This window comes from Mizuhopecten yessoensis, unplaced genomic scaffold (assembly GCF_002113885.1).
Source record: "Mizuhopecten yessoensis strain PY_sf001 unplaced genomic scaffold, ASM211388v2 scaffold11173, whole genome shotgun sequence".
In the NCBI taxonomy this organism is placed as follows: Eukaryota; Metazoa; Mollusca; class Bivalvia; order Pectinida; family Pectinidae; genus Mizuhopecten; species Mizuhopecten yessoensis.
In genome coordinates, this window is record NW_018408916.1 from 216,052 (window position 1) to 240,189 (window position 24,138).

The following is a 24,138-nucleotide window of genomic DNA, read 5'->3' on the forward strand; positions in this document are numbered from 1 at the left end:
GAAGTGCAAGCATTCAAAGGAGAGCACAACCAGGTTGTAGATCTGTATCTTTTTATTTGAAGAAAGTACAAATCAGTCGACATCCTGGAGAAATGGCAGTGTGCATTGGGCAAGGTTTTTACTCGCAGGTATAGAAAATTTTCTTCGAATGATTTACAAAACATTTTTTTTTTTATGATACATCCAGATATTTTGTGTCGCCTCAAAGTACAGTACTATCGTAGAAATCATAGCATTTTTTTACATTGTTATTGAAGGAAATATATTTTAACAAACATTTTGTTAAATAAAATATTCTTTTTTTCTTTTTTCTATTTCTTTTTGAGGGAAAACATTTTCTAGTTTGTTTAATATGTTAATCAATCAAAAATGAATTTAGACACGTACAGGCTCAGACACAGATTAGCCTTTTATACTAAATATTATCTTAGGTTATAAAAAAAATCATAGGGATTATATATATACTTAATGTTTCTGAAGAGATATTTGGTGTCCCAACAGTCGGGTTGAATCATAAGAAAGCTATCTTTCAGGGATAATGGTCCAAGAATATTTGATATTCCCTCCTCTGGGTGGGGAATTGGGTGTAAAATGATCAGCCAAACCTCAGAGTCATTTCACATTGAAATCAATGTATTCCCTTAAATCTTCATAGTAAGCCTGATTTGAAAATAAGTTGGCTTCACAAATAAGCCAAAGATTTCTTGCAGTTAAACATCTCAAAAATAAGCCATCTTTGTAAATATGCATTGGATTCGAGGTATGAGCAACAATTTTCTTATCGGCCGTTTTTTTACAGGTTTTATAAGGCAACAATCACATTACATTATTTGATATTATTTGATATTGCAACAATTCGCTAAAAGATTATTTTCATTTAAAAAAACACCTCTATAACATTATACTTTCCATGCAAAAATGGAAGGACTTGAAAATATAATAGTGGCTTACTGTCAAAATGACTCAGAAAAATAAGTCTGCCTTGAAACTAGGCCGACTTCGAAAAAAAGACGTGGATTTCTTAAAATCTGAAGAATTCTTGTGGCCGCAAAAATAGGAAAAACGAATAAACGGGCACACCCGACTTTCACACACCCCTTCATTGCATTCCATGCTTTATGTCTCCAGTATTCACTAACATTGACACCACACCCTGTTATCAGTGTCACTTGTGTATTCTGTCTCTTACAATTAATATTTTACATAACACATGTACAGTTCATCATTATGATATATATATGCATACAGTATATGTTTTACATGGTATGATATATTATATATGTAAAAGGACACCAACTTTCTATATATCACAGCATTTATAATACTGTATATGGCTTTCAATTCACAAAGTTATTTTCGCATGTACATGAAAATAAACCATATTGTGCAGAATTTTTGGGTGCGCAGGGTTACTTTTCAGGAAATGTTTGCTGTTCTTCCTGAAATACATGAAATCTTCATCCAGTAAAACTAACACTGATATAAAAATTACTCCCTATAAAGTATTAATAACCCCCCAATGCTTTTCTGTCGCATATAGCACGATATTAACACTGTATACAATGTATGGTATGTACTGAAGAAATAACCACCGTATATGTATATATATTATGTGCATTTCATTTGATGGAACGCATTCTGAGGCAGGGAAAATGTTGGGGGGAAACAATTAATAATGATGGTTGCTTTGGACAGAGTCAATTATTTTCCTCCAACATTTTCAAATTTCAAGCTATGTGATCCACCATAATATACAAACATATATGGTTATTTTATCTATTCCACACCCAATATCATTAAACGTGTTTTCAGGTTTTCTTTTATTGCCCATAAGGCAACATGACCTAGATAATCTAATTATTTCAATTTGACTGTTCTTTTGTGTATGCAGACATTTGTCACACCAGACAAGCTGCACACAGCTGATCATAAATTCTGGGGACTGCAGCCAGTGGTCCTGTTCTGCCAGTTTGTCATGGATGTTTGTGGAAATAATTAGATAGGCACATGCATACATGTACCCTCACTCAACAAAGCTAACATGTTCAAGCCCAGTCGCTTACAGCTCACTGGTTTACACTTGTTATACAGGGGAAACGTTTTTTTGTTCATCTGGCAAAAGAACATGCACTTGGGTGTCTATCTGCCAATAATGCCTGATTATTAACCAATGAAAATAGTTGTTACATCGTTAACATAGGAGAATAAATGATAAAACATACCAGTTAACACATTCTGTAAGATATGATATTATAACACCAGGACAAATTTGTCCCTAGTTTTACAAAATGTATTTCTATTTCATGTGTGTGATATGTTTACATGGTACAGTAACCACTTTATTTTCAAAGAAGCAGAAAGTTGACATCATTGTTTTACATCAGGTGAAGAGGATCGTACAGAACACACACATCACATGCAGCTGGCTCAGACTTTTTTCCCATCATGCATCTGTGCAACAGCATTACCCATTCTGCATCTGTTGGATGACCAGGATGTCAATGCAGATGGCATATCAGGTAGGACACATGTTTGATTGGGGTATATATATGTAAATGAGCCTCTTTAATTCACCCTCCTTTGTCCAAAGCTGAAAGTAGCTGGATTATAGAGAAGATTTTATGCAACAAAAATGATACATTTTCCCCAAAATACTGCCTATATAACACAACAACTAGATTGGTTGGAGTTGGTCACCATGCCAACCCAACTAGTGGTGGACAACTAGATAGCTGGATTGAGGGACAACCAGATAAGTTGGAGGCTGAACAGGATGACAACTAGACTAGTGGGAGCTGCAAAATGGACAACAAGAATTGTGGGGTCAGATAATAAAGGCTGGTAGACTAACTGTGATTAGTGGGTAGTTGAACAGACAGACAAGGGAGCCTGGCTCAATTGACAAGGTTTGATAGCAGTGACATTGTTGTAAGGTTGATCATTGATTGATCCTATTGGCCTATACACTGCAGTGCACTGTTAGCAATGATGTAGACATCATAATTATATAAAGTGGCAATCTAATTAAAATCAGATCTCTCATTACACTATGTAGTGTAATAAGAGATCTGATTTTAATTAGATTGATAGAGTGGAGGAGGGTAAGTTAAGCTGCTACTATGGATCTTACTTCAGACGTGAATATATTATAAACAGATTGAGTGAGCATGTTGGCAGTATTACAAGGTTTTACTGTACTGTGTTGTATGTAGATGTATTTGTCATTAAATGGAGTGTTTGTGTTACAGTGGCAGAGGTGGCAGAGAAGGTCATCTGGACGTGTATTGTGGAGGACCCCATCCTCTTTCTCCGACACTTCCTGGAGAAACTCACTCATAAGGACAAGCAGGTCAGCCATCAGATACTCTTAACTGTCGAAGGTCGTACTTCAAATATCCTAAACTAGGGTAAATGTAAAAAGGAGCAATAAAATCCCCTAAAATTGGGTCAACATTTTACAGGACTAGCAAACAGAATTCTGTATCTGACTTTAATTTATAAGTACATGTAGCAAAATTTATTATATTCATGTGTATGTACCCGGTACTTACATGTAACATGTCAGACAGGAATGAATGTACGACATAATGGGTGGCTGGGTGGCGCAGTGGAAAGCGCACTCGCCTTTCACCAAGACAAGCACAGTGTTCCCTTCCCTAACTGGACGTGAAAAGCGATGGGGTCACCTACCAGAACTTATGGGTTTTTCTGCAGGTACTCAGCATTATCAAGACCCTTTGTGTGCTAACATCAGGGCCAACAAGAGTGATTGATATAAGTTGATATAACTTAATTCATAAATACAGGGGGGTGGAGACCCAACGTCCCTGCATCCTCGGAAGTCAGTTCCATATAATGGCGGTAGGGATCCTGGGCTTAGGATGTAAATCAAACATTATATTTTGTACCGGATTCAGTGGTGTTGTTGCTCGATCATTTCTATTTTCATTTAATTCATAATTGTTAAATCGTAAAATGAATAAAGTTCATTCTGTCAATCATTATGATAGGCCTGAAGATGGGAAACATTTATCACTTGGTTGATTCCTTATATCACCTACCTTATATATGATGTATTAGAATAAGAAACCAAACAGTCATTCAATACTGTGATCTGTACTGTGTTTTGTCTCAAATGTCAGAAATCTTGACTTGCATGAAGTTTAATGCCCATTGTCCTGTTGAACACAGGACTAGTGTAATCAAGATTCCTAGTATATATCAACAGTGCTTTATCTTGTTCAGACTTTTTATTTGGTGTTTCATCAAAATATTCATGAAAAGTGCTCAAATATATACTAGAAACTTGTGTCTTCTAAGCAGATGCTTTTGACCTCTTAATACCCTTGTAAATTTGATACACCTGGCAGAAAGCAGATTTTTCATATTTGGGTTCTAATGATTGCATTGGATGATTGAAGAATTAATTGAGTTAATTCAATTTCATTTTTTTTTTAAACTGAGAACTGCATAATATATACGTAAGTGTTGTGTTTTAGGAAGAACTGTTGTACCTGTTGAGGAGGATGGTGCTGTACTTCCAGGATCTGCCCGCCCAGATGGCTCACTCACTCTACAACTACTTGGTATTTTACCGTTGCATAGAGTCTTCATTTCATGAATATTTATCTCTTTTTTTTTAATATTATTAAACCTAATGCAATATGTGGTTGAGTTCTAGATTGACAATGTCCTGTTCAATATGTACTCTAGTGAAACTGGACTGGGTCGTTCGCCGACTACCAGGTAGCTAAATTGGTAGAGCGTTCGTCTAGAGTTTGGAGGGTTAAAATCCCTGTCTGGCCTTGCATTACTCTCCTCCCGTTACAGCATTGGTGTGTGACTATTTGCTCTAAATTGACTTTGTCATGTGTTATGTCACTAATTCATTTATATGACTGTTCTGTTTCAGACTGGCTATGTCATGTTTTATGTTCGGAGTCCCTGTTCCGGCAGTCAGGAGGCCATCGCTGGGGCCCTAGGCCTCATCTGGCAGGTAATGCTTTGTTCACTAGGGCAGTGTAAAATTCATAGAAAAATTCCTGGTAGCTATATAGTTGTTAACTTGTGTGTCATTGTAAAGTAACATTACTGATTTCTGTATCGCTGACACAGAGTTACTAGCTCCAGTCTGTTGTATGTTGTAGGTTATCCCCAGTGTGGATGATTTGTATTTTAAAGACCTCAAACAGACACTGAAGAAGGAACAGTGTGATGTAAGTACCAAATGTTTCAAATATACCTGGTAAAGATCTTTTAGACAATATACTACATTTATCATCATATAGTTTCATAGCCGAATACAAGCTGCTTCCACTTCTAAGAAAGTGCTTTATTTTCCCCATAATGAAAGGGAAATGTGGAATATCTTCCCTATTTCAATGAAAATTATTTCTATATTTTCCCAATTCATGTATGATGTTAGCTGCTGTAAAATTAACCCTTTCACCACTGTAGACAATAATGGATTCATCCAGATCACTGCATGGGAGAGTCTACTAAAGTTGCATAGGGTTGAAAGGGTTAAGGAAGAAAAAACATTGATGAGCATGTGACATCAAACCATGTCTATTTACTTTCATTAAATTGAAGGAAACAAAATGTTTATAAGTAAATATTTATTTCTGCAATTTCTCTTTAGCCATTAGGAAATAAACATATTGGAAACTTGTTAAACTTGTGGCAAAATGTTACGTATGTCTTTGTTTCTGATTCAGCCATACATCATGATATCAGCCAATGTGCCCAGTGCCAAGAAGATAATAATTCATGGTACTGACCAAACTGGTATACCATCTCAACTTCCTATACACGAGGTAAGTATAAGTCTGCGTCTGTGGATCTGGGCCGTATTCACGAAGCCTAAGCCCATTTTATTTTGTCACTTGCTTAAATCATGCAACACACGGTCAATAGGTTAGGTGTTAACATTGAACACAGTAAACAGTAATTGGCTTTAAGTCTCTCCAAACTTCTTTCAAATCATGGACAAAATGTGATATTTTAATTGATTTATCACTTGAACAAGAATTTGCCTGAATAGTCACTAGTTAAAAGAAATTATTTTCTTGCACAACAACTCATATATCATTGATAAAATACATTTGTTTATTATATATACCCCTTTCAAAGGTTATCAAACTCACGACCCCATACTACCTAGTCAGACGCTTTACTACTGAGCTAAAGGAAAGGGAAAATCTCTCTAGTGCAAAGCTAGAAGACGACTCTCATCCTTTGACTATGTATACAATTAGAACCTATCTACCACACAAGCATGAAGTGGATACTGAATAGTCACTAGTTAAAAGAAATTATTTTCTTGCACAACAACTCATATATCATTAATAAAATACATTTGTTTATTATATATGGTGTGCTGCTATGCTATTTGTGTATATTGTTTCTTCCAGGACACCCAGTTCTCCCAGATTCTTCAGGAAAGCCTTGATTTCTTCAATGTACCGGAGGATGAATATTCCTCCTACTTCCTTGTTGATACCAAGTCAAGTAAGTCATTGATTTCTCATAGGAGTTTCATTCATATGGTTGGGTATGTTAAAGATATTTGTTTTAATTTCAAAATATCGATTTCTTTTCAATTTTTCTATTGTTCAAATATAATAGTAAAGAAATGATATTTTGAGACACTTTATGTACTGTCTAACAAGTACATCTAATAAATATGCAATCCACTTCCTTTAAACTCGTTCACCCCTGAAGACACATTTGAACTCTTCCAATTCAACTGTTGGAATAGTTCATTTTGAAAGTTCAGGGGTGAATGAGTTAATCTTCACAATACCAGATTCTGGATTTTCCAATGTTTGAAGTAAACAACAATAAGTAAATATTTACTTCCTAATTATATTTTCAGATCAGATTCACAACCTGAATGCCTATGTGCGAGATTTCTACTTCTTCAGGAGGAACGTCTACCCTCAGCTGAGTCTTGTTAAGATGAACCCTGATCACGCGTTCCAAAGCCTGGAGAAGCAGGTGGGGCTTTTGACTGGTAGCAGACTCTACAGCACAACATGACAAATTAATGTTAACTGCTAATCACAATTCTATGTTTTATTAGATTTAATTTTACAAAACCGACAATGACTGCTATATATCCCTTGTTTTAATGTGTTCAAAATAAATATTTGTAACATATGTTTAGCTTGTGTTCAACATTTTGACAAATTTTACGAGAAAAATGTTAATCTCAAAAAAGTAAAGTTTTTAACAGCTATTTTTTTAAGTTCGTGTTCGTGAGGTATTTTTGGTACAAATTTACAGGCATTCATCCTGAAGTTTGTGGAGATAGGGAAGGTCTTATTCACACATTCAGTGCTCAAGAGCACTGCTCCACATCAGATGCAGAACCATGTATCTTTTCTACATGAAGAGTTTTTGAAGCAGCCATCATTTCCACGCAAAGCTCTAGAAGCAGAGTTTGGACTATACCATGGAAAATCGGGAGAGGTAGGTTGCGAATCATACCATTGTTCTATAGCTCAAGAAATAGATTGTCAAATAAAAATAACAAATTATATACAATAGATTAATGCCTTGATCCTTTCATAAGTATGATAATGATATCAAGAATTTCAAACCATAAGAAGATTTATAATTTGTTTTTTGTTTTTTAAATATAATCGGTAGTGGATTTTAGCTTTAAAATGTACTGGATGGAAGGAGCATGAATGTCTGTTTCATCTTTCTTGTCAGAAAGACAAAGCAACAATGAGATACACGACCTCATTTAATTGGTATTTGTGGTAGATGCGACCTAATTTTAATGGTATTTGTGGTAGATGTGACCTTATTTTAATGGTATTTGTGGTAGATGCAACCTAATTTTAATGGTATTTGTGGTAGATATGACTATATTTTAATGGTAATTGTGGTTGATGTGACCTGATTTTAATGGTATTTGTGGTAGATGTGATATATTTTATTATGGTATTTGTGGTAAATACCTGTTTGTGTAAAGACCAAATGTAGCTATTAATATTGTATGAAGACCACTGTCAATATTCATGCACCATTACCAGACATTTACTCAATCACTGATAATTGTCAGTAGTTAATGATTGTTTCTCTTCGTTATGATGCCTGTGTAATGTATTTTAAAGGAGCTGTATGGCCTGGATACGCTGCACAAACTCTCTTGGGTTAAGGTAATTACATTATTCCTTGTACATATGAATCAAAGGCTTAAAGTCAGGAATTGTATGCTACACAGTAAACCTACCAGTCACTATATGTTCCCACATTGACTGGACTTCTAAACTGATTTAATATATATTCTTGTGTCATGATATGCATTCAATTACTCTATACCGGCATTTTAACTTTCGCCTTTTTCGCCTTTGAAGGAAGAAATTAACAGCGGGTGAATATAATACAATTAATTATATAATCAGTGTTCTTCAGTGAATACACTCTCATGTCATGATAAAAAGATACCCAGACTTTTTATTCATTGACTGTTCAAACAATCTGTTCATCACTTACATGTAGAAGAGATTTTTGGAAACTACAAGATTCCTTTCATGTACTATCAATGAGAAGATCCTCACGAAATCCACTTCATTAAATGCAAAGTTAGATTTATAAAACAACATCATGCTAGTAACAGTTTCCTCTCCATTTTCTGCAGTTGATGTCAGCCATCTTTTCAAAGATGACGAGTACATTTTCGTGGACAAATGATCTCCAGTTGTTCCTGAACGTGATAAACGGCTGTATGATACTACACTGTGAGGACACGGCCTTACTCAGGTTCTGTCTGTCCACCCTCATCAACACATGTCGTCACTTTAAACACATCTTCTCCATGAATGGGTAAGCTCTTACACCTCTGTCTCTTTAGTTCTTACTGTAGCGGTACTCGACTTGGTCAATTATCAGTGACCTGCTAGCTTAATTGGTAGAGCCTTTTCTTCTTAAGTTCGAAGGGTCCAGATTCAACTGTGCATTTTTCCGCTCCTGCTATATTTGGTGCCTGTGACTGACCCTTGTTTCAAATACTAGGTGATTACTTGACAAGGGCACACCTGAACCTGGGTTATAAACAGTTGTGTCTTCAGGAGCAAAGACTTGAAAGAAGGAGAGATGAATGCAGCAGAACTGGACTGGGTCGATCGTCGGCAACCAGTTTGCTCAATGTGTAGAGCCTCTGTCAAGAGTCCCGGGTTTGAACCCTGGTCTTACAGTGCATTTTTCTGCTCCTGTTACACTACATTAGCATATTAATAATTGTGCCTTTTTTTTTTTTTTTTTCAATGGCAGTGAAATCGGTCCGTAGCTTATTATGATCGAAGGACAATTACTATCAATAAGATGCATTGTGTAAACGTTGTCTTCACAGACTGTGGTATATATATATGTGAGGGTTTATGAATTGTTCACAATGCCTTGTTACATTTGTCCTGTTCCTGTGCCTGTCCTGATAATATAAACAGATTTTGATCAAATGTCTTATACATTATGAGTGCTATATACAAGTATAAGTTTCTAATTTGCTGTTAAAGTTTGGGATATGAAATTGGTAAATTTGATTTTTTTTTCTGTTCACAGCATTCATCGTACATTATTATGCAGGCCTACAACAATATTAAGAAATCTACAATTTTAATACCCTATTATTAATGATAACATTTAACTGACGTTATTAATCTGTATTGAAAAATGAAAATATCAGACTTTTCATATGTGATATTAACTGTTATATATGAATACAAAAATCATTTCTTTTAATATTAGTTCATAATTTTTCATTGACACATGATTTAACATTGGATAACAGGTTTCTGTACCTGATGCCTACCCTGCTGAAGATATACAGTAACAACCAGCCTAACCCTGTCCTGTGTCAGGCCGTTGAGTATGTCTGTAAACAGTTCTACATCCTACACAGGAAGCCATTCATACTTCAGGTAGGTATTTCTAACATACGGTCATCACACATCCTACACAAGAAAAACCCTTCATCCTTCAGGTCAGTATCTCCCCAACAGTGTCTTCACAAAAACATGATACTTTCTGTCGATATTCATACCACCGTCTGATATTGAGTTTTTTCAACTTATGTCACAAAGGGATGATGGATTAAAATCTCACCAGTTTATAATTGGGATTAAGATTTGCATATTAGACCTCATACCAACAGTGTAGATTCACACCTTGTAAAGTTGGTTGGAAATTTGCTATTTTATCACACACAGGCCTATAATTATATTGTGCTGTTATTGGTATGTCACATGGCACTACTGGTTGTTGTAGATGTTTGGCAGTGTGACCCCACTACTGGACATGACCTCTGAGGATACAGGGCTTGTGGACTGCAGAAAGGTAAGTTTTCTAGAAGATTCTGGTTATGAGTGTTGTTGTTTTTTCATTCTTTTTTGTTATTTTTCTTTGTCATTTTTCTTGTTGACTAGACACAGGATGCGCTGTTTGACCAAACAGCTTGTCCTTTAGTCGGTCTGCGTAATTGATCCAAAAAACTCAAAATATTTTAACCAACTTTTGACTGCCTGTTAACAAAATACTCTGAGATTTTTCATTGTATTTATGTCATTAAAGTACTTAGCTTTTTACTCAACCCATTAACCCAAGTATATGTTGTGTATAGACTCTGGTACAGTGGGACAATTTTGATCCAATATATATATGTACCTGCTGTATCTTTTCTGCTGGTACAGCATGCCAATATTTGACCTAATCTTTTGACCTGATACATGCATTCTGGTATCTTTCTGACAGGTGCAGCCGGACTGCCTCTTCAAACTGCTGCTATCCCTGGAGCGTGACACTGTAGACAGTCTTTGCATACTGGAACTCATCCAGGGAGAGAAACCACTTCGGGCTCTGGTAAGTTCTTTTGCTCCAGAATTATATTTGAGTAATCACAGAAGGGCGGTGGAGACACATGTAACCTCCTAAATAACTGAAGTTTCTTCAACTTCTTGGTCGATTGCACCATGGATACCACGAAGCTATACAGAGTTCACACTGGTGCAAGTAAAAATCCAGGAAAAAGTGCAAACAACACGGCAAATCTCTTCCAAACGTCGGAATTTATTGGAGCAACATTGACTTGTTTTGACTCACAGGCGAGTCGTCATCTGATGACGAACGACTCGCCTCTGAGTCGAAACATGTCAATGTTGCTCCAATAAATTCCGACATTTGGAAGAGATTTGCCGTGTTGTTCGCACTTTTTCCTGGATTTATATTTGAATATAAGTTCTATAATAAACAGAGACTATGTATTTCCCTGTTTTGTTGATGGACTGCACAAAATTTTCAATTTTCTTCTCAGAGTATCAGACACATGTCATGTCTAATACGTTTTAAATTCATGTTAAACATTGTGTCTGTGAAATTGGACAAGGATGAAATGAAATAATCGTTCTTACACAAATCTATGACTCTGTTCATTGCTATAGGATTTCTGCTATGAGAATGACCCTGACCGCCTGGAGATGATAGAGGTCATCAACATGTGTGTGACCGTGATTGGCTATGCCCCGGACTCCTTCAGGAGTGTGCAGATGCTTGTAAGTCGTATCGCCTTAGCGATAAATGGTTGTTTTTTTTTTTTTTTAATTCTTAAATCTAAAGTATTATCTTTATAATAATTTCGCTGGTATGAAAGGAAATGAACATTTACTTTGAGTTATATTTATTTACTTTGAGTTATATTTATTAACTTTGAGTTATATTTATATTTATTAACTTTGAGTTATATTTATTAACATTGAGTTATATCTATTTACTTTGAGTTATATGTATTTACTTTGAGTTATATTTATTTACTTTGAGTTATATCTTTTTGCTTTGAGTTATATTTGTGTACTTTGAGTTATATTTATTGACTTTGAGTTATATTTATATTTATTAACTTTGAGCTATATTTATTAACTTTGCGTTATATTTATATTTATTAACTTTGAGATATATCTATTTACTTTTAGTTATATTTATTTACTTTGAGTTATATGTGTTTACTTTGAGTTATATCTATTTACTTTGAGTTATATTTATTTACTTTGAGTTACTGTCAGATAGTCTAGCTTGGAGATGGTACATAACCTGTTTATGTTTACACTGTCAGACAGTACTGGAGGTCGTAGTAACACGGTACCTGGAACACCTACGATTGGAGACAACTCGTCAGGACAATCCTCCCGCAGCCAGAGCAGAAATCACTATCATCACCAACATGGGTATTTCCATCCGAGCACTGCTCAGTTGCTGTGAATACTTTACAAGGTACACATCACTTTCTTCTGGCTTAAATGGAAAAAATGTGTTCAAATCCTGTTTATATGTAATATCAGATAGTAAGATAAGTTTGTATAGTTATTAATATCAACAATATACAAAGTTTTGCTCAACTTGTGTATGTATACTGCAAAAACATTAGGTGACATGCATCATATGATTCAATTATCGAGACTTTATTTTGGAAAACATATTACTACTGTAGCAGTTTTAACAACATTTCTGTGATAAAGCTAACATTTTTGAAATGTATACAAATTAATTCCAACTCAAGAAGATAAATATGGTTTGTTTAGGTGTTTTTTTTGGTGGTTTTTTTTAACACCCCCCACCCCCCAACCTGCCCTGTCACTTTGTTATTGGGGGTGCATATATAGTGTTATCCATGTTTGTTTCATTCTGATTCAGTGTCACTGCTTTAATAAATTAATTTCTCACCAGATTTTGATCAAACTTAACTCAAAAGTCAAGTATGAGATAACCTTGAACGATGTCATGCTTTATCGTTCCAAGGTTAACGTCACTGTTACTATTTATAGAAATTTGTCAAGCAATGCATTGGCATCACTCCAGCAACTTTATTTTCTAACAGATCTTGATCAACCTTTTAAAAAGGTCAAGTTATAGAATACTTGAATGAGTTCCTACTTAAGGTTTCCAAGGTCAAAGTCAAGGTTACTGTTACTATTTTTAGATTATTTTTCAAAGAATGACCCTAATTTGCATTTAAAAGGAAATGGTGGCATCTATGTGCCACAAACATTCATAAGTTTTCAAATTCATATTGTATTTCTCCTGGTGTGAAAATAGTTTCTGGGGTTTCATATCTATGTTACTAACACTAACTTCACTAATAGGATTGGAAGACTGGTCACACGCACGGGCCATGTCCAATTATTTTTTCTCTGTTTCTTTTAGGGGGCTAGGGGGTGAAGGTTTTGACTCTTTACAGACTTATATAGATGTATCCAGCCTCAGAGACCTTAGAGGTTTGACCACAAACTTTTTCAGGAACATGAGTCTCCCTCAACGTCAGCTGGAGAGCGACAAACCCAACGTGAAGTCCAACCAGAGTAACCACTCGCCGCTGGGTGGAACTAGTTACTATGACGACAGGGAGGACTCGCATGCTAGCTGGTATGTAATTCACATTAAAGTGGTTGTAATCTGGCAACAAAATTTCTATTTTAAAAATCTATTTTAATGCAGAAAAAAATAGGTAATTGCAGATAAATCATACAGGTAATAAAACCCCTGAGATATTACAGTTGTTTACATAGTAATGTACATACATCATAATGAAAGAAATTGTTCAGATCCTTTGACTGAAGACCTCTGCCTAGAAAATTAACCAGCAAATTCGCTCATGGGGCGCAAAAGTTTTGGCGTCCTTTGGACTTTGGTAAAGTTGTTGCACAGGATTTACTCCCAAGGTCTGCGGCCACTTGTTTCAGACCACTACATTAGTATCTTGAATGATTGTTTTCAGTAAATGATTGATATTTTGCATTAATTTGTGAGAGACAATCTCAAATTCATATCTTTTGAATATGGATTCAGACACAACTTACGAAGGAATTTATTTCAGGTTTTGTTCCTTTTCATAAAATGAAATTCTTATGAATTTGTCTTTGTAAAAACAACCATAAAATCGCATACTCATGAAGATCAAGTGATTTTTAGTAGATGATATTATCTCGAAACAGCGTATGATTATATATAATTGATTCTCCACAACAAATTTAATGTTAAACGTTTGCATATACATGTAAAATAAAGTGCAGCTTGAGGAAGCTTCTACAAGAACTTGATTAAAACTGCTTAATTTTTTATTTACTTATCAATCAACTCACCAAACTATAAATTACTATGGCTAATGTATAAAGAGTAATTAAATTAGCAGAGGCATGTTCGGTTGTTAAAACAAGACAGTAAATGTTTACAGTCGTCACATGGAGGAAGGTCGTAAAAAGGCCTACACACAGGACAGCGAGGACATGGAAATGAGGACGGAGTTCCGTAAACCTCGGGACTCTCTTCTCAGTGTGGTGGCCGAGTTTTACGCCTCCTGCCAGAGTCGCCTCAAGGAGCTCCGCAAGATGTTACAGGACCCATCCTTCAGACCGCCAGAACTCCTGGATCATAAAACACACAATGTAAGAACTCTTTGAATACAAACACAGAATATAAAAATGAGTACCGGTAACAGTTTATACCTTGTCTATCTATATAAATATAGTCAGTTTTTGTGTCATGCCCAAATTGATTAGTCCCCGATCAGTACTAACAGAGGTTAATATAGGTTAAAAATCTGTCCGTCAGTCATTGTGACCCATTGTTTGGGGCATATCTCATATAAACTCTGTCACCTACGAACAATTGCCAAATTTTGCATGTACCTGGGTAACTACTTTTAAGACGGTGGAATGTAGCATACTGAAATCGGAACTTGTGCCTCACTCTAAACAGAGTTAGATATTGTTCGTTTTTGATGCTAATGTCTGTCTGATGGTTGGAGACTATAGATTGTTTACAATACTTTCCCCTTTATTGATGTGTTTGTTCTAATGAAGGATTTTCAAGGTATTTGTAATTTACAAACAAGTTCAAGTTTTCAAAATAATTCAATGTTGTTTTTTTTTGTTATTATGAATTCTTTTGCTTCATTTTGGTTGTCTTTCAGTTTTGAGATAATAAGTATTTGTTTTCAGAGATTGGCCGAGATAGCCAATACACTGCTGAAACTAGCCCCCTATGATCCTGATACTCTCAGATGTACAGGCCTGCAAAGGTAATTCAGTTAAACTTATTTTTATCATTTATAAAGTTATACATTTTGATATATTTCATATGATTTTGAATTAATAACAAAAGGAGGAGGATAAAATAATTTTGAACTGTTTAAATTAATGCTGTAAAAATCTAAAGGATTTTGAAAATACTAAAAAATCTTCTTTATCAAAATTTCTTTTACATGAAATAAAGCATAAATACTTGGTTTGAAATCTTTCTGCATAATTATTTTTTTGCTTCAGATATATGACAGAAATCTTGCCTATTACGGACTGGAAACAAGAGGCCATTCGACCAGGACTGAATCTGATTCTCCGAAGGCTTGATAGACTCTTCATCAAGATTTCTAAAAAGACTGCCCTTAGAGTAAGTACACATTAGTTGTTCCACAATTACCAGGTATAAGTACACATTAGTTGTTCCACAATTATAAGTACACGTTAGTTGTTCCACATTTATAAGTACATTTAAAAAAATCCTCGAATATGGAGTAAATACCTGTGGTTTGTAACAAAGTTGTAGAGTAAATGCATGCAATGATTTAACCAAGTTTGGAAAAAAGGAATATGGGTAGTGTATATATACAGGTATAGGCAGAATTTAAAAATTTACGGGGAACACTTTCTATAAAAAATGTGAGTAGTTATGACTGTCTATACTATATTAAATGTCGTAACTGTCAGACATTACAAATCACGAGTAAGGTCTAATTCTTGATTAATTTTTTCATATAACTATTTTTATATATTTAAAAAAAAAAACATTTAAATGAAATTTAATAATGGACTTAAAAATAGTCAACAATTCAAACAAGTTTATATTTACAAATTATTTTGATACAGCTTTACAAAATTTTAGATAACCTCATGCAACATTGAAATAAGTTACAAAGCGATATTTGAATTTGAAACATGGTATGGTTTGTTTTACAGAGACAGGCCGACTGGGATGCTGCTGCTAATCTGCTGAAAGGTAAACTGTATAATGCTAAACGGGAATAAAAACCACTTTGTGCACATTTTCCTAGGTCATTTGTAATAAAGCTATCTTTTAAACAAATAACCCATGCTAAACTTGCACAGATACAATAGACAGATAGAAATTAAGTCATTCACCCCTGCAGACACATTTGAACTCTTCCAATTCAAAGATTGGAATAGTCCATCATGAAATTTCAGGGATGAACTAGTTAAAGTGACACACTGCTTCTGAAATTTGATGTTTTTCAGGGGTTGATTTTTTTACATAAATCTTTTATCATTATATATACACTGTAGTGCATTTAAATAAGAATATACTTCTGAATGTATTTTAGATATATCACTATTGATCACATTTGTCAGTCACAGAATATTTTTACAAATCTTCATCGCAGCTTTTCATTATTTACTTTGGTTGTATATTTTCCAACTTGTCACGTGTAACACATGCTCTTTGGCTGCTCTTATTGTTTCTTCTAATTCAAAACAGGGAAAATACCATTTTCACCCGTTATATGTGTTTTATGTGTCAATTTATGGTTCCACATGATTCTATATATGCTGTGTGGTGTTGTAGGTGTATTTCTCACACTGAAGAAGTTCCAATACATAGCACATCTCCCACATCTAAAGGTATCAACATGTTACGCATGTGCAACCCCCGTGTCTGCATGTTCTTCTCCTACATATATAATAACTATACCCTGGTCACCAGCCACTGGATAGTGGTCACTGGTGCATGTATCTTGTATGTCATCCTCCATTTTACTTTTTATAAACATATTATTTGGAGGTGGGCTTCTGTTTTAAATGTGACCATTATGAATTCCTTCCCCTGATTTTAAGTTGGTATTAGGTCCTATGTGTGTTTCATGTCTTGGCCATATTATTTCATTTATTAAACTATATAGCTAGGCCAAATAAAATGAATAACTTGGTTCTCAGGGCCAATTCTTTTCAAAAGAGATGCGGCAGGGCAATTTTTTTTTTATTGTGTAGTTTGTAAAACGTTCATTGTGGGCATTACCTTGTCTTTTTATAGTTGTGTAGAGACCTGTCATAGATCAAGCCTCCGAAAATTCCCCCCCACGGTGTTCCAGACGAGAATCACGAACCCCCCATTCCTTATTTGTACCAAAATGAGCGCCATTTGTACACAAGACTAATCAGTCATAATCATTTTAACGCTAGCCTGGATATCAATCCTTATCTTTATTCAAACGTTTTCGGGACTTGGGTGACTAACGAGTAAAAACGACATGCGGACCAATTTTCCGGATTTTTTTAAAGACGGCGGCTGGCGCATTCACATTTTTTTTTATTATTACTATCACGATAAAATTGGCAATGCGGTGTCCTAAATTGAAATGTGCACGGGCCTGAGAACCAAGTAATCAATTTTTATTGGCCATACCAATAGCTATTTACCTTTATGTACACGACAGAGTTGAGTTCCTGGTAAATGCATGGAAAGTTCTGATGCATAATCTCCAGCTCAACAAAGAACTGCTTAAGGCTCGGTTCAAGACTACTCGTTCAGATAGAACTCGAAGGTCATCTGTCTCATGTATTGTTTTTACGATTAAATGTACATAAGCTACTGTTACAGAGAATACTTACTTTCCAGGATAATCCGTCGGATAGGACACAAAGCCTTTTGTCTAATATACTACAGGTAAACTATGTCTATGTAGGGATTGAAATAAAAGAGTAAGCTTTGCATAAACTGGTGTTAACAATACTTACGAGAGGAGTAGTATCAACAGATGTACCAAGCATGATTTGTACTTATCTCGGACTGAGTCTATCGCTGGCTGCAGTGTGTAGGTAGCGTTTTGCTTCACTTTACGTCAGAGCATGTTATTCCGATTGACAAACAACACAGCATCACTTCAACGAAAATTAACTTTAAAAACCTGGATCAACTTTATGAATTTCTTGGACTAACACAAGAATTAGCAGAATTTTGATGTAGACGTAATCTAAGATAGACTTGTTATATATGTATATTTAGTACATTGTACCCTTTTCCATTGCATGTTCTTGTATGTAGATGATGTAGATGAACCTAACCCTTTCACCGCTGTAGACCATAATGGACTCATCCATATCAATGCATGGTAGAGTCTACTAAAGTTACATAGGGGTGAAAGGGTTAAAAGAACCTTGTAGGAGTTGTTTCAGATATCTACCAGTAATGTGATTCAAGTCTGCGTACAAAATCCATTCAAACATGTTCATTTATCATTGTAAACAAGTTACATCAACTGTTATTGTAGACCAAAACAATTATTTCTTTTCAATGTTTACATTAAATAAGCTGACGTTTTTATTATTTTCTAACTTCTTGGAGGTGTTCTCTGTTAATATAGGGGAAACATGTCCAAGTCGAATGCAGTCTATTAACAAGGCAATCGTGTATCAATATTATGTTGGATATTATCCGATACATTATTACAAACCTTGTAAGACCTCATATTTTAAAGAGAACAATTTGTAGCTTCCTAAATGATTAAAGGAAAGTTTTTAAAAAATGTATGTCTGCTTATTAAATGAATGTGAATATTGTGTATGAAATTACCTTGTTAGATACTTGTACTGAATTGTTCTGTGTGCTCTATGTGTATAATCAGAATGTTGCTACAGCGATCAACCAATTGTTGGGATTAAGCTCTGCCTCCATTCTACAGATTATTTGGAGTAATTCAAGTATATGCATATGTAAAGTGTCATCCTTGACACGCCAGGCGTTACACTCACTTATGTTCTCTGCACCCCTGGAATCTGTCATGACAAAATCGAAGGCTCAGTGTGCATCATCGTGTGGATGAAACAAGAAGACAAGTTTGGTCATTCGATGTACATACAAAACAATTCTCATGGTCGTACAACAGTAAAATTGACTGTCTTTAAAGTTGATTGTCATTCCTCTGTAATCTTCAAAGTACAAGTTTAACCTGAGACCAATCAATAAGCAAGCTGTGTGCCTTCAATTTTACTATGATATATTCTAGGGGAGCAGAGAACGAAGGTGACTGTAATCGCTGGATTATCAAGGGTGGCAAAATCTGGAAAGGAAGTCTTTTTCCATTTCCATTTTTTTTGTGGAATTGAATAATGGTTGAGTTTGCCTGTAACCCCTTTTTAACCAGCTCAACTGAAGTTTGAAAATTCATATTGGGATATAGATTCCTCAATTCTTATTGGCTGAAATATTAATTTCTGAACAATAAATTTATCGAATTCGGCCAAGCTGTTGGTATGCTTGCATAAGGGCAATTTTTGAGGCAAAGTTCAAAGTTGAACGGAAGTCATGCATATTTTATTATGATAACATTTCAGATACTTTTTGATTTTGATTGACCTGTAGACTTTGGTATAAGATATGAAACTGAGTAATGTGTTAAAATATGGTAGACATCAATGGATTATGTATGTTGTAATTAGACTTTAATGGACCATATTTTAATTAGACATGAATGGATTATAAATGGTAATAAGACACTACTAACTGATAAACTGTTGTCTATGTTAATTATTCCGTCTTTTTCGTATTGTAGAGTTATCTGCTCTTGTGAGCAGGTATTGATAGTAATTACGTCATTTTGTTTGTGAGAGTAACGTCATCAATTTTTGAGAAAACGACGTAATTTTCTCGCACAAAGTAATGACGTAACAATCAATACCTGCTCACAAGAGCAGATAACTCTGCAATACGAAAAGACGAAATAGACACTTATGGATTATGTATATATTAATAATTAGACACTTCAATGCATTGTAAATATATGTGGTAATTATAGACAACATAGTGTATCAAATATGGTAAATAGACGCCACATGACAGGCACTACTATACATGTGGCAGATTGTTTATGTATATGGTAGATACTTACAGTAGATTTTCATGATTATTAGAGATGAATAGTTGTACATTATTAGACATAGTGAATCACATATTAATTAGACACAAAGTGGATAATATATGATAATTTGACACTTTAATGGACTGTATATGATATTAAGATACGTTAATATAACGGATTATACCAGCTTTTTATATATATGGTAACATATATGAATTTCTCCTGAACAGCACTTGCCAGTTAAATACAACACTTCTTATTTGCCACAATGTCATGAGTTGTACAGGGTATAGGCATTGCCAGTGTATTTATGATTTTGTAAAAAAAAATTCATAGACTCGAGCTCACTGTAGTGAAAATATATCATATAATGCATGTGATAAGTTTCTTAATTATAATGTGTGTTTATATTTAAATAAAAAAGAATTGCAGTCGTCATGAACTCATGATCGATTAAATTATCATCAAATACAAAATTTAGTGTATGTTGTTTTGTACTTCAATTTTGACACAAACAGCTCATTACAAACTGATGTCAAAATGTAAGGTTATTATCATGCCATTGCATAATGCTGATATTAGCAACATGAATTATGTCCATAAGTAATTTAGAAATAGATTTAGCCTGATTGTACTGCGGTTCGGTTTTCCAGACATTAATCGGCGCTGTCCTCAGCATCATACTGTCCGGACCAGGAGGAGCCGTGCTGCCTGATAACTTGTTCAGTTTCCATGGCAGCCACCGTATCGAACACATCACGCAGAGCATACTCACGCCGCCTTCATTCTCTTCGGCAGTTGTAAAACTAGTCGCCATGCAAATGGCTGCTCTAGGGGTAAGTACATATGTAAGGAGGAATCCAGGATGTTTAAGAAAGCCTACTGTATGCATTCATTTAAGAGTGTAGCTTCACCAGATATCCATCATAGACATGCCAGGATCCAAGCACCATTTTTAAGAGTAATTTTTCGGATGAAATTTATTTAGATCAACAAATTAAAACGCTAGAAACATGATGAACAACTGTTTCACTATCGTTTGAAAAAATTGATGCAGTGTGATATTCCAATTATCATTGTAGTGGTTTTTGAGTTGATAAAAAAAACCAGTTATAGCTGATGACACAGAGCACACTTACTGTTGTGTCAGTTTTTTGACGGCAGGGTAATAGGCTTGATTCCTGTAGGCAGTTGGATGTTGTTGTGTCCTTTATCAAGACACGTTACTCTGGGTAGTCAACTTCATCATCCTAGAGATGGAGAACATTAGAGTCTTAATTAGGTTCTGGTGTAAATGAATCATTAGAAATACAAACCAATAACAAGATGAACACCTATACAACCTCCACTATACGAACACCCTTACACTTATGGAGGCCCTAAAGGGTCCACATTACATGGTAAGATATACTTGAGTTAGTCTGCTCCCAGATTCTCCTGATTATGTTAAATATATATGTCTGCTGTTCCTTGAATATAAAGTGCACTAGTCTAATTTCCTTGAGAATAGAAGGAGCACTGTACAAATGTTATATGATAGTAAATAATAATGTGAGAAGGTAAGATTTTAGTGTAAATACATTTATCAACCCTGGGGCTTGCTAGATGTAACTATGAAAAATACAATCTGTAAGATACAGGGCTGCTTAGTAATATAGATTATGTTGTTGTTACCAGGAGCAGTTCTCCTTAGAGCAGATCTGTGGGGGGATGGCCGAGTTCCCTACACCAGAGAGATACATCAACATCCTCGTCAACTTCATCCTGCCCCTGTGTGTACGACTAGGCTGTGGTAGAAAAGGTGAGTATACACAACAAAACAACTTCATCCTGCCCCTGTGTGTACGACTGGGCTGTGGCAGGAAAAGTGAGTATACACAATAAAAGAATTTCATCCTGCCCCTGTGTGTACGACTAGGCTGTGGAGAAAAGGTGAGTATACACAATAATAGAATTTCATCCTGTCACGCTATGTCTGCCTAAGCTGTAGCAAAAAGGCAGTTAAGCAATAGTATTGGCACAAATACCACACACATACAGTTATAGCAAAACAACAGAATATAAAAAAATACTACTCATATCTATAACTAAATCAAGACACCACACAAATCCAGCAAAAGTCCAGCTATATCAAGAAAAACTAGCAAAAATAGGTTATACCTCATAAATCTATAGCAAAATGCAATCAATACGCCACACAAAAACCAAGATATTACAAAAATCTTTAGCAAAATTTGTAATACCACAAATCTATTGTAAACGTCAGAGTATATGAAATATCCATAGTGGTAGCGAAAGTCGAGGAACCACACACATGCTATTAAAAGCCAGGGTAGCATGACATAAAAGAACAATATAGGAATGCCTAATTTTCTGTTGTTTCCACAGACACGCCCAAGATGAATACAGAAGATGTCAAGTTTGCTCTCCAGGTGAGCTTGAATGTGCTTTGTCCACCAATAAAGATCCGTTCTCAGCAGCAGGGAAACACTAAGTCGACCACACTACACCACCTGTCTATCAGTGAGAACCACCGCTGTAGCAGCTACGGACAGCTGGACAAGGGCTTCAAACACGAGAATGAAATGTTGCTACACACTGCCTACCTAGGTAAGTCATAATTAAATTAAAGATTATTTTTTTTTTAATAAGTTTTAAGTGAACTCAAACTAATTATTACTGTAACAATTTAAAATGTTAAGGATGGAAATGGCATTAAACAGTTATGAGGGTATATACAACATAGGTCCGTTTAAACATGTTCCATGATACACTTTTTGGAAAATTTGTTTGAACAGAGCTGTGTTGCATATACCATCATCAGTGTTAAAAAGGTAAATTTCAATTGTTATATACATTCACTTTAAAAACTACTACAGACATGCAAACCTTTGATGAAAAACACTTCCTAAGGTGAAAAACATTAAATGGTAACCATTCCGGAATTTACCACACGTGCATCATAATTTGATGTCAAGCCATGAACAGCCCTGGGTTTCTCATGGAGGAAAGAGCCAAACAGTTTCCAGTTTGAAATGATTCACGTGTTAGGATTCTTTCTGTTATTATCTTATAACAACAATTTTTTGGGTTGATGGTTTTATTGATTGTCTAAGGTCTGTGTAATAGAAATGTAACTATATTCCAGTAACTTTGACTGTTATTGTGTTTACAGGTTTGGAGATTTTGATGACATGCTTTGACAAGGTGCTGAGTACAGAGTGGCACAAGGTCACGCACTGCATACAGAACCTGGGATGTAAAAGCAAAGGTGAGGCCAGCAGCAGAAAACCCTGCCTTAGATCAATTACACATATCAGCTGTACTGTAGCAGTGCTTTTCCATCATGTTAGAAAAACGCATTAATTGCCCAGCTTTTCAAAGCCTGATAACCTATATTATCAACATTTTAACACAATATTTTTAAATTCATTTTTTTGAGAGGTGTGTAAAAATATGAAAATATAAAAATAATATTTGACCGTAGGTGCATCTAAGGTAGTACATCTCAACCCAAGCATCAAATGCTGGATGCGTCCTACCTTTCATCGTCCATTGACATTGTCAGCATCTCCATCAACATTAAGTTTTTGTGTTTAACTTAGTTTCCTTGAAACTAAAAGAGCTAGACCAACCAAACTTGACATGTGCATTGATGGTCAAAGTGGGGCACAGGCAAGACATATCAATTCAATTGTCTTGTTTGTCTTTGACAATTATTTTGAATCCCTTTTCTCATATGTTTGGTTTTGAAATACAGTATTGAAAATATATAAGAAGTCAGATAAGTATGATAACAATTCATTGATCTATATCACATCTGAAAAATAGATGTAGAGAAAGCAATTTGTTAAAAATGATACTGTTTTCAACAATTAGGTTGCTACCTTTATTATTTCAGTTTCCCTGCCCATGTGGAAGTTCCTTGACTTTGTTGTAACCTACCGGCCATCCATCTTTCTGTTGCTCCAGCCATTTATACGATACAAGGTAAGGTATCCTGCTCATAATAAGTTTTATAGACGGAAAAAAAACTATGTTTGGAAAAATATTTTCGACAAACCATCAGCCATTTAGAATTGATCTAGTACACATGCCTTCAATAAATAAAAGGCAACGTTTATAAGTCACACTAAATGATTTACCATATTACTCTATGGTACTTTTCAGTACATTGTATATATTTAATTCCATATTTACACAGTCAAATATAC

General features: G+C 35.0%; 1 protein-coding gene across 7 annotated transcripts in view; it reads left to right on the forward strand.

Annotated features, from left to right (window-relative positions):
- Positions 1-24,138, forward strand: part of LOC110467393 (protein unc-80 homolog) — a 59,719-nt gene that overhangs the window by 28,759 nt on the left and 6,822 nt on the right. For 3 of the 7 annotated variants that reach the window (XM_021524524.1, XM_021524528.1, XM_021524530.1), the window contains 28 exons: positions 2,385-2,519; positions 3,249-3,349; positions 4,500-4,586; positions 4,913-4,996; positions 5,148-5,216; positions 5,718-5,816; positions 6,414-6,510; positions 6,878-6,999; positions 7,288-7,473; positions 8,127-8,171; positions 8,654-8,838; positions 9,803-9,932; positions 10,279-10,347; positions 10,762-10,869; positions 11,448-11,558; positions 12,116-12,273; positions 13,204-13,422; positions 14,231-14,441; positions 14,997-15,076; positions 15,321-15,444; positions 16,011-16,050; positions 16,636-16,691; positions 17,686-17,733; positions 20,578-20,760; positions 21,602-21,725; positions 22,313-22,534; positions 23,100-23,195; positions 23,826-23,914. In XM_021524524.1, coding sequence (XP_021380199.1) covers positions 2,385-2,519; positions 3,249-3,349; positions 4,500-4,586; positions 4,913-4,996; positions 5,148-5,216; positions 5,718-5,816; positions 6,414-6,510; positions 6,878-6,999; positions 7,288-7,473; positions 8,127-8,171; positions 8,654-8,838; positions 9,803-9,932; positions 10,279-10,347; positions 10,762-10,869; positions 11,448-11,558; positions 12,116-12,273; positions 13,204-13,422; positions 14,231-14,441; positions 14,997-15,076; positions 15,321-15,444; positions 16,011-16,050; positions 16,636-16,691; positions 17,686-17,733; positions 20,578-20,760; positions 21,602-21,725; positions 22,313-22,534; positions 23,100-23,195; positions 23,826-23,914 — 3,278 coding nt within the window. Of the gene's footprint in view, positions 1-62; positions 129-2,384; positions 2,520-3,248; positions 3,350-4,499; positions 4,587-4,912; positions 4,997-5,147; positions 5,217-5,717; positions 5,817-6,413; positions 6,511-6,877; positions 7,000-7,287; positions 7,474-8,126; positions 8,172-8,653; positions 8,839-9,802; positions 9,933-10,278; positions 10,348-10,761; positions 10,870-11,447; positions 11,559-12,115; positions 12,274-13,203; positions 13,423-14,230; positions 14,442-14,996; positions 15,077-15,320; positions 15,445-16,010; positions 16,051-16,635; positions 16,692-17,685; positions 17,734-20,577; positions 20,761-21,601; positions 21,726-22,312; positions 22,535-23,099; positions 23,196-23,825; positions 23,915-24,138 lie in introns of all 7 variants that reach the window. The other 4 variants (XM_021524526.1, XM_021524527.1, XM_021524525.1 and 1 more) reach the window with 4 other exon arrangements.